This window comes from Mytilus galloprovincialis, chromosome 1 (genome assembly GCF_965363235.1).
Source record: "Mytilus galloprovincialis chromosome 1, xbMytGall1.hap1.1, whole genome shotgun sequence".
NCBI lineage: Eukaryota > Metazoa > Mollusca > Bivalvia > Mytilida > Mytilidae > Mytilus > Mytilus galloprovincialis.
This window is the reverse complement of record NC_134838.1, coordinates 116,512,784-116,528,291: the sequence shown is the minus strand read 5'-3', so window position 1 is coordinate 116,528,291 and position 15,508 is coordinate 116,512,784. Positions and strand designations below refer to the sequence as shown.

Here is a 15,508-nt window from a genome sequence, read left to right as displayed (position 1 = left end):
CATTTTAACTTCAGACTCAGTCTGTTACATTCGTTTTTGTCATGCATTTTCTATAAAAATTTATAAAAAATTCCCCTTAACGTAGGTACATGGTAGATAATAAATGATAAGGTGGAGTAATTCATTATTGTACATATAGATAATATTACAATGATATTATATTAATTTTATTATACTCATACACCTTATCGCTAATCCCGGCTGACCCGGCCGCTTGAACTTTTGACGTCAACAACAATCACATTGTGGCGTCAGATATTTTGTTTTATGACGTCAAAATTTTACGGGAACCTGTGTGATTTCCAGCAATGGCGGACAAATAGCGATAAGGTGTATTGTGAGTCCATTTTATGGAAATAAAGCATCTTCTTCTTCTATAGATAAGCTCAACATTTATGAATTGCCTTGTTTTAATTTAAATGTATAATCCTCATGTATTGTATTTTCGACCTACCAGTACTAAGATATTTTTCTGAATTTCCCTTTTATATGTTTAAACATACCTAATATTTTGAGAGTCACTAGTATACTTGTGCATAAAATAATTGTATCGGAAATATATTTCAATCTTTAATTTATTTTTTCATTTGATTTCATTGGAGCGATGGCACCTTTGTTGACAAAAACCAGCATCTTGTGTTTTCGACCTATCTAAAAAACGGATCAAAAGTCAAAAACAACATGTCGTACAAATCCGGAATTGGTTATTAATTTGATACCAAAGTTTATATCAAAGTGTAAGAGCGATCAAACTTATGACATAATGAATGAAATGGTTAAATATACAACTATAAGATATAAAATATTATTTTGATGGCTTTTTTGGACAATTTGTACACATTTCAGAATGAGGCACTTTGGAAGCCTTGCATGGTCTTGTATACATTAATGTTTTTGTTAAATACTTTGGTTAAAATAAACTCATCATAGATACCAGGACTAAATTTAGTATAAACGCCAGACGCGCGTTTCGTCTACAAAAGACTCATCAGTGACGCTCGAATCTAAAAAAGTTAAAAAGGCCAAATAAAGTACGAAGTTGAAGAGCATTGAGGACAAAAATTCCTAAAAGTTTTGCCAAATACAGCTGAGGTAATCTATGCCTGAGGTAGAAAAGCCTTAGTATTTCAAAAAATTCAAAAATTTGTAAACAGTAAATTTATAAATATAACCATATCAATGAAAATTCATGTCAGCACAAAAACCGCTGACTACTGGGCTTGTGATACCCTCGGGGAATGCATTGTGAAGTGAGGTTAGTGAGTATTGTCTGTAATTTCCACTGATAGACTGTAAATAAAAATTAACTGATATTTTATTTTTACGGTAAAAAGCTGTATGGAGCATGCATATTTCCGTATTCAAATTCACTTTTAAGTATTACAACTAACCACCTGACAGTCATGTGACTTAATGACCTTGAAGTTATCTTTGCATTCAAAAAGACCATAAGTTTAGAAATTTTTTTCATATGGAAGGTAAAACTAGTATTAGTGAAAGGGTACAAAAATGTGATATCAAATAAAAAAACGTAAATACTTCATTATAACTTTATTGAAAAATCTTCACCGCATGTGGTATAATTTATTATTGTTACTAAGGCAGCAACCATTTGATTTTCTGGGGGGGGCTATGGTTTTTTTTTCTGTGCAAACTTTTTTTTTCGCCTGCGGCGAAAAACAATCTATTTTTTTCGCGAGAAGTCGAAAACAATTTTTTTCTTTCAATTTTAGCATTACATATAGTGGCAGCTGGGGGTGAAACAAACAATTTTTTTTTCTCAGAATGAAAAACAAATTTTTTTTTTCTCCAAAAACTGGAAACAAACTTTTTTTTCCAAAAAAAACCATAGCCCCCCCAGAAAATCAAATGGTTGCTGCCTAAGTATAGCAGCCGAATATGACGTCATGGGGGAAGTGAAAGTAGAATAAGGTCGAAAACGTAAGACGGTCGAAAACACAATACAAGATGATATAGGTAATTTTTATACGACTGCCAAAAAAATTTGGTTTCGTATAATGGTATGATGTTGTCGTCTGCGTCGTCGTCCAAGACACATTTTGTGTCCGGACAATATCTTTAGTTTAAGTGAATGGATCTCTATGAAATTTTTTTTAAAAAGGTTCAATAGCTCAAAAGGAAGATTGGGATTGATTTTGGGGATGATGGTCCCGACGGTTTTGGAATTAGGGGCCCAAAACAAGTATTTTTCTACTTTCAGGATATCAACTTGTGTCTAAGCATTTCAATTGCTCTGAAATTGTACCACAATGTTTAATACCACAGGTAGAAGGTTTGGATTGATTTTAGGGGTTAAGGTCCCAAATGTGTAGGAATTTGGGGCCAAAAAAGGGGCAGAAATAAGCATTTTTTTAGTTTTCAGTCAATAACTTGTGTTTAAGTGTATAAATCTCTCTGATATTATACCACAAGTTTCCATGCTACAAAAGGGATGGTAATCGGGGAGGGGAGGTTTATGGTTCAAATCATTTAGCAATTATGGACAAAAAAAGGGGAAAACAAGGGTTTTTCTGGTTAAAGGACAATTTATAAAATTTAAAAGCAGTGAAGGGGAGGTAATCCAATTAAAATTTAAAGAACACTGTTATATATATATATATGTTTCATTACTTGATTACTTCCCTTACACTGCTTGAAAATTATGTATTAAGAAATGATTGACTTGAGATGATTAGCTGAAATTTGTTTTTGGGGAAGACGGCTTCAAGCCGTCAATCCCCAATGGGGTTGACCAGAGTGACATTCCCTCACATCATTCATTTTGTTTTTATAGTGTGAAAAACCCCCCAACAAATCTTACTGAGAATGATGAGATGGGGAGACACAAATGAATAAATTGACTTTAAACATTTTTTTACACATTTCCCTTCTGTTTCTCTCAAAATTATCGTATATTGAGCTCTCCTTTACACTATTTACGTTTCTTTTACAATCCGGAAAAATCAGTATGACGAGATATTCTAAATATATCCTACCTACATTATATTTTATAGTGACGTCATTGTTGGAATGCCACACTATGCATAAGCAGGGATATCCTTCACTGGTTATTTAAATCATTCTCAAAGATTGTGCACTTATTATAAAATAGTATTTGTTAAATTTAAACATAATGATGTTTGCTGTAGATGATTCAAACATCAACATGCAATACTTTAATTTGTAGGTCAACAACTTGCAAAGTAAACAGGAAGTCCGAGGGGCTACATGAGATCGGGGAGAGAAACGATCTTTTCCATTTTTTTCTGTAAAACTCTGTTTTGAGAATCTTCCTCCAATTCAGGAGCACCTCAATTTTTGAGCTTATTATCCATTAAAATAAACACTTAAAATGTGACATTTAGTATATGATAAGTAGTCTTCCATTAAAACTAAATTTTGTGTACCAACATAATCATTGTAATAGTTACAAAAAAATTACAAATGTTGCATTTTGTAGTTTAAACCTATTTAATATTCATGAAATTTTACAAATATTTCAAAATGTAGGATTTGGAAACAATCTTCACACAGTTTACATCAATCATATTGCTATTTTTATTAGTACCTGTATCCCTGTGATGAGAGATGTAACTGGGAACTTTATCAATGGAAATTTAAAACTGAATAGATTTTTCAGTCCTAACTTTCTTAAGAAATAAATTAAAAATCTGTACTGTCACAAAAAAAGGAAAATGGCCCTAGCCTGCAGTTCAGTCATACACTATTAAGATTTCAAAAATAATTGTAGTTGTTGTTAAATGACAGAATTCAACTAGTTGAATTTTAGATAATTAACTATCAACTTTAATTGAATGTTTAGATTTAGAAGATGCAGATCTCTTCCATTGGTCTAAATTGAATCCTAAACTAAAGAAACGAAATTACATTAAACAACAATTGATTCCAATAGTGTCAACCTTCCACATTTTCTAGTTGTTGTTTTTTTTCATTCTTTATTCTTTATATGAAGACTATCAAAAGATACCCCCCCCCCCCCCCCCCCCCCCTCCCCCCCAAAAAAAACATGAAATAGAAACAAGGGCCGTCTTTCCCCTCAGAGCTTTTCAGCTCTTTGATTAGAAGTTACTGTTTATTAATATTAATTTTAACCAGATTGTATGTCATTTTATATTTTAATATTTTATGATGTATTTAAATGAGTAGTTATTGTTGCCAACTCCATTTGAAATTTGAATGGAGATTTTTTTTTAAATTAGCAAATGGGGGAGGTGATTGGGGGGTAGGGGTGTAAAATTTTTCTCATTTCAGATTTCAGAAATTAAAATAATTTTTCTATAAATATTTTTTTTTGAGGGGATTAATATTCAACAGCTTAGTGTATTGCTCAATAGCAAAAATAATAAATTTTAAGTTCATTAGACCACATTCATTCTGTGTCAGAAACCTATGATGTGTCAACTGCTTAATCACAATCCAAATTCAGAGCTTGAATGTTGTGTCCATAAAATTGAGAATGGAAATGGGGAATGTGCCAAAGAGACAACAACCCGACCATAGAGCAGACAACAGCAGAAGGTCACCAACAGGTCTTCAATGCAACAAGAAATTCCCGCACCTGGAGGCGTCCTTCAGCTGGCCCCGAAACAAATATATACTAGTTCAGTGATAATGAAAACCATACTAAACTCCAAATTGTACACAAGAAACTAAAAGTTGAAATAATACAAGACTAACAAAGGCCAGAGGCTGCGACTTGGGACAGGCGCAAAATTGCGGCAGGGTTTAACATGTTTACCTCTAGCCATACTTGCCCCAACTGTTCAGGGTTCGACCACTGCGGTTGTATAAAGCTGCACCCTGCAGAGCATCTAGTTTATCATAAGTTCAATATTCTCTTGAGCTGGATGTTTAGACCTTTTCCCTTTTTAGAAATCTGTGCTAGTTTACCTGAAAATTTGGGCCGCTTGAACCATTGAAATCATACAATAATGTGTGATGTCAAGTAATTGCGGAGAAATAACGATTAAGGGTATCCAATTCAACATGTATTCATTTATGTAGTCAGTGGCGGATCCAGAATTTTTCATAAGTGGGTGCCCACTGACTGACCTAAGAGGGGCCCGCTCTAGTCATGCTTCAGTGATTCCCTATATAAGCAACCAAATTTTTTCCCAAAAAGGGGGGCTGGGCCCCCTGCCCCCCCCCCCCCCATAAATCCGCCTCTGGTAGTTACAAAATCATTGATTTATTACATTATTTAGAATCTTTTAATACCTTTTAATTATAAATGCTCTGAAATAACTGGTACTTTAAAACATTTACAGTGGTGGTCTTATGTCGTGCATTAGCTTATTTTGCAATCAGTCAATGTAGCAAAAATATAATTCTTATGGAAGGACAAGTAAAGATTAAAATTGATAACTTTAAACATAAATATAAGATTGCAATCCCATCATTAACAATATATATTAAACCATTTCCCATTATAAAAAAATTACATCATCCACTGGATAAAGTTGGTGTGTTTTTTATTCAATCTTTATTAAAATGAAATAAAGTTTTGCTCAACATCCATGGCAGTCTGTTGTGTTACGATCTTTATTGGCATAAAGCCACATTCAAACTTGATACAAACAGCAAAACTGTATAACTCAGTTTAGACAATCAGAAAGTACAATGTGCTTTTAAGAAAATTAATTTGATTAATGATGAATATGTTTTAATATGCTATCATGACTTTGTTGTTACATTATTATATATAAAAGAAGATGAGGTATGATTACAAATGTACCAATTAGACAATTTTCTCAAGAGTTTATTCTTGATACATATTCTAGATGTCTTGATTTTGTGTTTTGGGGGAAATCAGACCATCAGTATTTTGAATCTACTATTTATTTTTGTAGGATGCGCATAACTGTTTACTTGAGTTTGATGAAAACACAGCTTTATTTGCAGTTTATGATGGTCATGGAGGTAAGACCAATGTAATGTATATAATATATCATTTATAAACTCAACAAATCCTGTATTGAGATACTTTTCAGTATAAATTCATGCTAAGAATCACAACTAATTCCTTTTTGTACCAAATGAAACATGAAAGGTTAGTATTGATTCTGGAAGTCATGATATTGTAGCTAAACAGAGGAGTGTTAATTTTTTCTAGCATTTTATGAGAGACTGAGAATAATCAAAACTTATGTTACCTTGTATCATCTTCACTAGCCAAGGGTTACAATCCACTTCCCTCGTCTCCACACTTGGCAGATTAAGCCAACATTTGTGATAACAATGTTTCACCATCTATCTGTTGATTAAAGTCTTGCCCATTCCAAATAAATTATTATTTACCAATGGTAGCACTTGGACTCTTTTCAATTTGGAAGTGAAAACATGGTAGCATCTAGATTTTACTAACTTGGTGAAGCAGGAAACAAAAAATATACGTTGGCATTCTAAAATTTGTGTAAGAAACATACACAGGGACTTCTATTATTTGATTAAAAACATTTAAATTGTCACTAAATATCGTCATTTTTTTTTGGGGGGGGGGGGGGGGGGGGTGTAAAGACTTGTTGCACAATCAACACGTGGCAATTGTTTACCTACATTTTCTATTTTTACATCAGATCATGCTATATATGCATTTTGATTGGATGCAGCCAGTTAGGACTGCATCCAATGAAAATCATTAAGTTGTGTCTCCAAAATTCTATCTCAATCAACCAAGGGTGGAAAGGAGGGAAGTGGATTGTAACACTTGGCTGATGACCTTGTATATATACATTTGTAAAAATTACTTTAGTAAATAATCTTAATGGTGATACTACATGTATCTGAAGTGGTTTTCTTATAGATTATGTTATGGATGTGATGCTATAATTTTGGAAACAAGATGATATTTCAATTTCCCCTGTTTACCAGGATGTTAAATGAAATATCTGGGGGGGAAACACTGAATTATAAATAATGACATATTTATGCATATATACATTTGTATATTGACTTCAAAATGACAAAATATTTATTTGATTTAAAAATTAACTGCCTTTGCACCTTCACATCATTGAACAGAACTAAATGAAATTGTTAATTATATGTGTACAGATTTGTTTATAAATAGAAAGGTTATGATGTGACATAATTTTAGTTATCTCCCTTGGCTGCCAATTTTGAGGGATAAATGGTTGATTTTCTTATTCGACAATCAAGTGTCATAGAAGAACTCTAGATCTTAGTCATGAATCAATCAAGACTAAAAAAAATCTAAGTAGTTTCGAAAACAAATGTCACTAAAGTCTGTTAGGCATTTTACCTACCAGGGGTACATATATTTGAATTTTGTTGATTTATGAAGGAATTTGAGCACATGAACCTCAAATATTGCTATAAAAGGGAACTAACTGTTGCTAAAATGGAAACCTATGGCTATCTATATGCTTAAAAATCTGATGATGTGTGTTTTTGTAGGTTGGATTTGTATTCAAAACCTCAACAGACATTTTTGATATATTTCAGGTGCAGAAGTAGCACAGTACTGTGCAGCTAATTTACCCCAGTATATTAAAGAAACAAAGAGTTATAAGGAAGGCAGATTTAATGAAGCATTAGAAGAAGCATTTCTAGGTTTTGATGCCATCTTAACCACCCCTAAAATTGTTCAGGAACTGAAAGTATTAGCTGGAGTGGAATCTGATGATGAAGGTTAGTCATCACTCATAGTCCACAAAACATCACATTTTTAGTTTGCGAGCATTAGATTGCATCGTCTTTTAATTTGTTAAAATTATTTTGTTTGAATTTCATAATATGGCTGCTGGTTTGGTCTGTCATGAACAATATAAAACATTTATTCTTGATCTTAATTTCAAATAATTATTTTATTTCAAAGGAGATCCTGCAAAGAGTATCAAACAACAAAGAACTGAGGCAGAACTTCTTCGACAGGAAGCAGATATGCCTATTGAGGAGTTAATGGCAAAATATGAAGGTGAAGATAGTGCTCAACCTAGAACTAGAATTTTATGCAAAAAAACTCAGATAAACTCACCTGTGATCAAACCTAGAAAATTTCCTTTTCCTCAAAATGCAAGTGAACAGGATATAGACACAAATGAGAACTCTGAAGTTAAATTAGAGGATAAAATATCAAACGGACATGCTGAAAATGAAAATAACATTAATTTAGAAAAAGAAAGTCAGATGAGTAGTTCGCTCTCATCGTCTACATCATCATCATTATCATCATCAGTCCAACAGGACTTAGTAAGCAGTTCAGCAGACAATTCATCTAAATCACCTTCAGAAGACCCATCTCAGTCATGTAGTAGTTCAAGCCAGAAGGAGGAAGCAACCTCTTCAACAGCAGACGGTTCTAGTCAGAAAGGTCTAGTTAGATCTAAAAAGACCCTGAAAAACCTTGAAAGCTCTGGAGTTAGCAGCACTGACTCAACCCAGGTAAATAAAAAAAATATATATATATATAGTTCGGTTTACATTTTAGCTCACCGGGGCCCTTCGTGAGCTTATGCCATCACTTGGCGTCTGTCGTCGTAAACTATTTAAAAAATCTTCTCCTCTGAAACTACTGGGCCAAATACCTTCAAACTTTAACTAAATGTTCCTTAGGGTATCTAGTTTATAAATAGTATCCGAAGTTTTGATCCATCGACAAACATGGCCACCATGGCTAAAAATAGAACATAGGGGTCAAATGCAGTTTTTGGCTTATATCTCAAAAACTAAAGCTTTTAAAGCAAATCTGACATGGGGTTAAATTGTTTATTTGGTCAAAATCTATCGGCCCTGAAATTATCAGACGAATCGAACAATCCATTGTTGTTTTGCTGCCACCGAATTGGTAGTTTTAACAAAAGTTTGCAGTTTTTTGTTATTATCTTTAATATTATTATAGATAGATAGATAGATAGATATAAACTGTAAGCAGCAATAATATTCGGCAAAGTAAGATCTACAAAAAAGTTAAATGACCAAAATTGTCAATTCACCCCTTAATATTTGTTTCTTAATATAGGATTTTTTGTACATTTTTGTAAAGATACTTTTTTTCTGTTGAACTAATAATAGGAGAAACAAGAATGTGTCCAAAGTACACGGATGCCCCACTCACACATCATTTTCCATGTTCAATGGACCATGAAATTGGATAAAAAATATAATTAGGCATTAAAATTAGAAAGATAATATCATAGGGAACATGTGTACTAAGTATCAAGTTGATTGGACTTCAACTTCATCAAAAACTACCTTGACCAAAAACTTTAACCTGAAACATGCACTTTCATTTTCTATGTTCAGTGGACCGTGAAATTGGGGTCAAAAGTTTAATTTGGCTTTAAAATTAGAAAGATCATATCATAAGGAACATGTGTACTAAGTTTCAAGTTGATTGGACTTCAACTTCATCAAAAACTACCTTGACCAAAAACTTTAACCTGAAACATGCACTTTCATTTTCTATGTTCAGTGGACCGTGAAATTGGGGTCAAAAGTTTAATTTGGCTTTAAAATTAGAAAGATCATATCATAAGGAACATGTGTACTAAGTTTCAAGTTGATTGGACTTCAACTTCATCAAAAACTACCTTGACCAAAAACTTTAACCTGAAAAACTTTAACCTGAAACATGCACTTTCATTTTCTATGTTCAGTGGACCGTGAAATTGGGGTCAAAAGTTTAATTTGGCTTTAAAATTAGAAAGATCATATCATAAGGAACATGTGTACTAAGTTTCAAGTTGATTGGACTTCAACTTCATCAAAAACTACCTTGACCAAAAACTTTAACCTGAAGCGGGACAGACGGACGAACGAACAGACGAACGAACGAACGAACAGACGGACGGACGAACGAACGGACGCACAGACCAGAAAACATAATGCCCCTCTACTATCGTAGGTGGGGCATAAAAACTACAGAAGTCACTCAAATTTTATAATAGTTTAGTTTAAGTACACCTTATTTGAAAATAATAATAAAAAATATAGGTCACCGATGAGTTAAAAAAGATATTTCAATTTTAATGCAAAAAAATGGCAATTTTGCACCAAAGGGAGATAATTTGGAGCTTTTTCAATGATATTACCATTTTAAAAGTCATAGTGGCCAAAACGAATTGATTTTTTTGAATGATTTTTGTACCATATGATAAAGTAACAACTAATAAAGTAATAAATAAAATTTGTAATGAAAAAAATAATGTTTATTTTTTTCTGAAATTTTTGTACCCTCGAGCCTCCTTTAATAGTTATTGCCCTTTAAAGTCAATTTTACACAATTTGTTCATCAATTGCTAATATTTGAAAATTTTCTCCTCTGAAATACAGGTGAGCGATTCAGGCTCTGAAGAGGCTCTTTTTTAAAATTAAAAATTTTCTTACAATCATTCATGGAACTCTTACTCTTCTATTGAATTTTGTTTTAGTAAAAACTAAAAGTTTAAAACAAATGCACCTAGGAATTAGAAGACTCTTTAATATTGTTATAAATGTTATCTGATTGTACCATACTTTGTTAAATCTTTTTGATCATCTGACATTTTTGGCAGTAATTTATACATGAGTTATTTGTGATAGTTAATGTTCTCTCAACTGAAAGTAGATACATTTGTAACTCAGTCTAGTATGATTATTGTTTCATTTACTGTTATAAAAATAAGGAGTTGTGATTTGATTGCCAATGAGATAACTAACCAACAAAGTTTAAATAAAGTAAACGTTATTTACTTTTACATCCTACTTCTCATACCAAATTCTTAGTGACTCATAATTATATAACTTGTTATGAAGATTTTTCTTGGTAAACATGGTAAAGGTAACAATACATTTTTGTGGAGATAGTCAACATGAAAATGAAGGTCCATCCCGTTGTTACTTGTTTTGTTTATGATGACCATGTAATAACGGAATCTAGACACAGGGCTAAAGATCTGAAAAATTAATTCTTTGTGCAAAGATAGGCATCAAATGAGTTACAAATTGTTGACCAAAGGATTGTTTGTCATTTCTTAATGTGAATAAAATAAACAAATATTCATGTTTGTTAGACTTGTTGGCTTTTTGAATTTGAAGTTTGGATTGAAGACTTTATTTATCATGTCTGAACACATTGGAAAGTATGTCCTGCAAGAAATAAGAAACAATAAAGGAAATGTTGAATTTTATTTTCCTTTATGCACATGTATCAGATGCTTTTTAACCCAAATTGACTACCATATTTTATTGCTTGAAACTACTAGAAAATCCTCTAATGAACCAAATTCCAAATTGTATCCCTACTTTTCAAAAATAAAAACAAGCACAGTACCTTATGATTAATTCTAAAATTTTTCAAAGCTTTAATCTCAATCTACAGGTTATAGAATTTCTTAAAAAAAAGGATAAATAAATAGGAAACTGTATTGACTTTCCTAGAATAATGTTGTTATTGACGTGACATAAAATACTTGTATATTTGTTCTATTTTTAGATCAAGGAATCTTTTAGTACAGGGACCAAGGTAAATGATTCTGAGATAAGTGATGGTCCATCTTCATCCAATACAACAGAGGCAGCTTGTGGGTCTTCTACAGAAACCAGTGGGTCATCCTCACAAAGTTCTGGTGGTTCAGCTGGATCCAGTGTGACTGGTTCCGTTGGAGGATCAGGGTCTGGTGGAGGCTCTGGCTCTGGAAGCTTTTTTATTGGGGAACCAGCTGCTGGTGGCTCCTCTTCAAATAAGAATGAATCAGCTGGTAGTAGTAGTGGTATAAACGATGATGAGGAAGATGATGATGATGATGATGATGATGAAATGGAAGACTATGAAGATGAGGATTTATCTGGCAGTGACGATGATGAGGAGTTTGAAGCTGCAAGGTATTTGCTTTTACAGAGAACCCAAAGGCATAGAAAATCTAGTATAAAATTGCTTCATTAAGTCATTCCTTAAATCTAGGACGACGTTATATGTAGGGTTCGTGTTGCTTAGTCTTTTTCAAATACTCATTAACAACTTATTTTAAAATACTGCAGATTCATTAATATTTGTTGAATACCAATTTTCATGGATTTCATGGGATCAAGGGAACCACTAATTCAAATGTTTCACGTATTACAAATTTTCTAAAGGAATATATGCAGACTCTCTCAAAACCACAAAATTTAATATCCACGAAAATGCATGTTTTCCTCAATCCATGAAAATTGGTACCCACGAAAAAAATTAATCCACATTAGGTAAATATCTACTAGAGATAAATGTTAATAAACCTCAAAGTGCTACATGTTAGTTAGAACTGAATATGTTGGTTTTTTGTATTAGTGATGAAGATGACGATGAAAGTGAGGATGATGAAGAAATTGAAGAGGAGGATGAAGACAGTTATATGGCTGAAAGAACTCCTACAGAAGAGGTTTGTTTTATATTGGAACTTTTAAAGTTACCTTATACGTTCAGGTATTTCACATCCAATATTTTATAGAAATATTCTTTATAAAGCACAAAAATGTCAGTATTCACCTCAGAAGCTAACAAAACCTTTAAATAGACTTATTAAGAAGGGATATAGTTACGATAGGCCAAAAATAAAATATTGTTTGTTTCCCCTCCCACCACCGACCCGGTAGAATCGCCGCGACTCAAAAAATTTTATTGGCCATTCTTGTCCAAAATGTTTTTTTTTGCTATGTTGGTTTTTTGTCATACCTTTCCAATGCTGTAATCAACAAGCGTTTTAAATCAGGCATTTTTGCATTGAAGCGTCTATATGATTCAGAATCAAGGAAAACAAACTGCCTTGTTACACGATTTGTGTTGTGTGCAAGGGTGATATTTGAAAATAAAAAATCTGAAGCATCATTCAACCCACTGAGTGCAACTTCATTGGCTTTGTCTTTTACCTCTGTTCCTGTTTAAAGGATCTTTGAGTAAAAATGCTTTGAAATCAATGTACTTTGTCTTCGACTTCGAACAGGTTGAGCACAAGTCAGAAAATGTTGGATACGTGAATTCCCTGCTTTCACCTCTTAATTGTGTAAACAAGACCAGTTTAAATGTGTTTTTATTTTTCAATTTATGGCATGAAATTTACCAAAGGTCACGTTTTACGGTATAACTGCATCAGTTGAATTTGTAAATACTAAAAGTATTTTAGGAACAACAAAACATAAAGTGAAGCCTTCTTTTTTCTAGAACTCAAAAAACATACAAATCTTTTGTTTAGGAATTAATTGACCAAGCTGCATGATCCAGGTACAACTGAACATAACTGAATTATGTTCACTTCTATTAAAAAATTTTATTTATTAAATTTTAATTCCCAAGCCATTAACATATCTTTTTGTCATCTCATAATTGATGATCAAGGTATGAATTGGTGAAAACAGAAATTGTTTTGTTGTGAGTTATGCATCAAATTAGGCTTGAAATAAGCTTGGTTTTTGTCGAGCCTGCAACTTTTGTTGCAGAAAGCTCGACATAGGGATAGTGATCCGGCGGCGGCGGCGTTAGCTCACTTCTTAAAAGCTTGATATTTTAGAAGGTGGAAGACCTGGATGCTTCATACTTTGTATATAGATGCTTCATGTTACGAAGTTTCCGTCAGTCACATGTCCAATGTCCTTGACCTCATTTTCATGGTTCAGTGACCACTTGAAAAAAAAGTTCAAATTTTTTGTAATGTTGAATTCTCTCTTATTATAAGTAGTAGGATAACTATATTTGATATGTGCGTACCTTGCAAGGTCCTCGTGTCTGTCAGACAGTTTTCACTTGACCTCGACCTCATTTCATGGATCAGTGAACAAGGTTAAGTTTTGGTGGTCAAGTCCATATCTCAGATACTATAAGCAATAGGGATAGTATATTCAGTGTATGGAAGGACTGTAAGGTGTACATGTCCAACTGGCAGGTGTCATCTGACCTTGACCTCATTTTCATGGTTCAGTGGTTATAGTTAAATTTTTATACGACCGCAAAATTTGAAAAATTTTTCGTCGTATATTGCTATCACGTTGGCGTCGTCGTCGTCGTCGTCGTCGTCCGAATACTTTTAGTTTTCGCACTCTAACTTTAGTAAAAGTGAATAGAAATCTATGAAATTTTGACACAAGGTTTATGACCACAAAAGGAAGGTTGGGATTGATTTTGGGAGTTTTAGTCCCAACATTTTAGGAATTAGGGGCCAAAAAGGGCCCAAATAAGCATTTTCTTGGTTTTCGCACTATAACTTTAGTTTAAGTAAATAGAAATCTATAAAATTTTGACATAAAGTTTATGACCACAAAAGAAAGGTTGGGATTGATTTTGGGAGTTTTGGGTTCCAACAGTTTAGGAATTAGGGGCCAAAAAAGGGCCCAAATAAGCATTATTCTTGGTTTTCGCACAATAACTTTAGTCTAAGTAAATAGAAATCAATGAAATTTAAACACAATGTTTATGACCACAAAAGGAAGGTTGGTATTGATTTTTGGAATTTAGGTCCCAACAGTTTAGGAATTAGGGGCCAAAAGGGGACCCAAATAAGCATTTTTCTTGGTTTTCGCACCATAACTTTAGTATAAGTAAATAGAAATCTATGAAATTTAAACACAAGGTTTATGACCATAAAAGGAAGGTTGGTATTGATTTTGGGAGTTTTGGTCCTAACAGTTTAGGAATAAGGGGCCCAAAGGGTCCAAAATTGAACTTTGTGTGATTTCATCAAAAATTAAATAATTGGGGTTCTTTGATATGCCGAATCTAACTATGTATGTAGATTCTTAATTTTTGGTCCCGTTTTCAAATTGGTCTACATTAAGGTCCAAAGGGTCCAAAATTTAACTTAGTTTGATTTTAACAAAAATTGAATCCTTGGGGTTCTTTGATATGCTGAATTTAAAAATGTACTTAGATTTTTAATTATTGGCCTAGTTTTCAAGTTGGTCCAAATGGGGGTCCAAAATTAAACTTTGTTTGATTTCATCAAAAATTGAATAAATGGGTTCTTTGATATTCCAAATCTAACTGTGTATGTAGATTCTTAATTTTTGGTCCAGTTTTCAAATTGGTCTACATTAAGGTCCAAAGGGTCCAAAATTAAGTTTGATTTTAACAAAAATTAAATTCTTGGGCTTATTTGATATGCTTTATCTAAATATGTACTTTGATTTTTGATTATGGGCCCAGTTTTCAAGTTGGTCCAAATCAGGATTCCATATCAAGTATTGTGCAATAGCAAGAAATTTTCAATTGCACAGTATTGCACAATAGCAAGAAATATCTAATTGCACAATATTGTGCAATAGCAATTAATTTTCAATTGGAGTTATCTTTCTTTGTATAGAATAGTAGTTGATAATATATGTTGGAAATTTGCCAGACATGACTATGATGTCATTTTGTATTTTTATTTGCCAATAACTTTATGTAAATAACTTCATTGGAAATTTGCCAATATAAAATGTTGCTGATGAAGCTTTTTTTCCTTATCTTATCTAAAATGTTGTTAGATAATGTATGTTGGACATTTGCCAGACATGACTATGATGTCATTTTCTATTT

General features: G+C 32.8%; 1 protein-coding gene across 1 annotated transcript in view; it reads left to right on the top strand.

The window, feature by feature from the left end:
• The window catches only part of LOC143053417 (protein phosphatase 1G-like), a 28,387-nt gene that overhangs the window by 234 nt on the left and 12,645 nt on the right, over nt 1–15,508 (top strand). Inside the window, exons 2-6 of the mRNA XM_076226215.1 lie at nt 5,871–5,940; nt 7,486–7,671; nt 7,859–8,424; nt 11,456–11,844; nt 12,290–12,380. Coding sequence (XP_076082330.1) covers nt 5,871–5,940; nt 7,486–7,671; nt 7,859–8,424; nt 11,456–11,844; nt 12,290–12,380 — 1,302 coding nt within the window. The remainder of the gene's footprint in view (nt 1–5,870; nt 5,941–7,485; nt 7,672–7,858; nt 8,425–11,455; nt 11,845–12,289; nt 12,381–15,508) is intronic.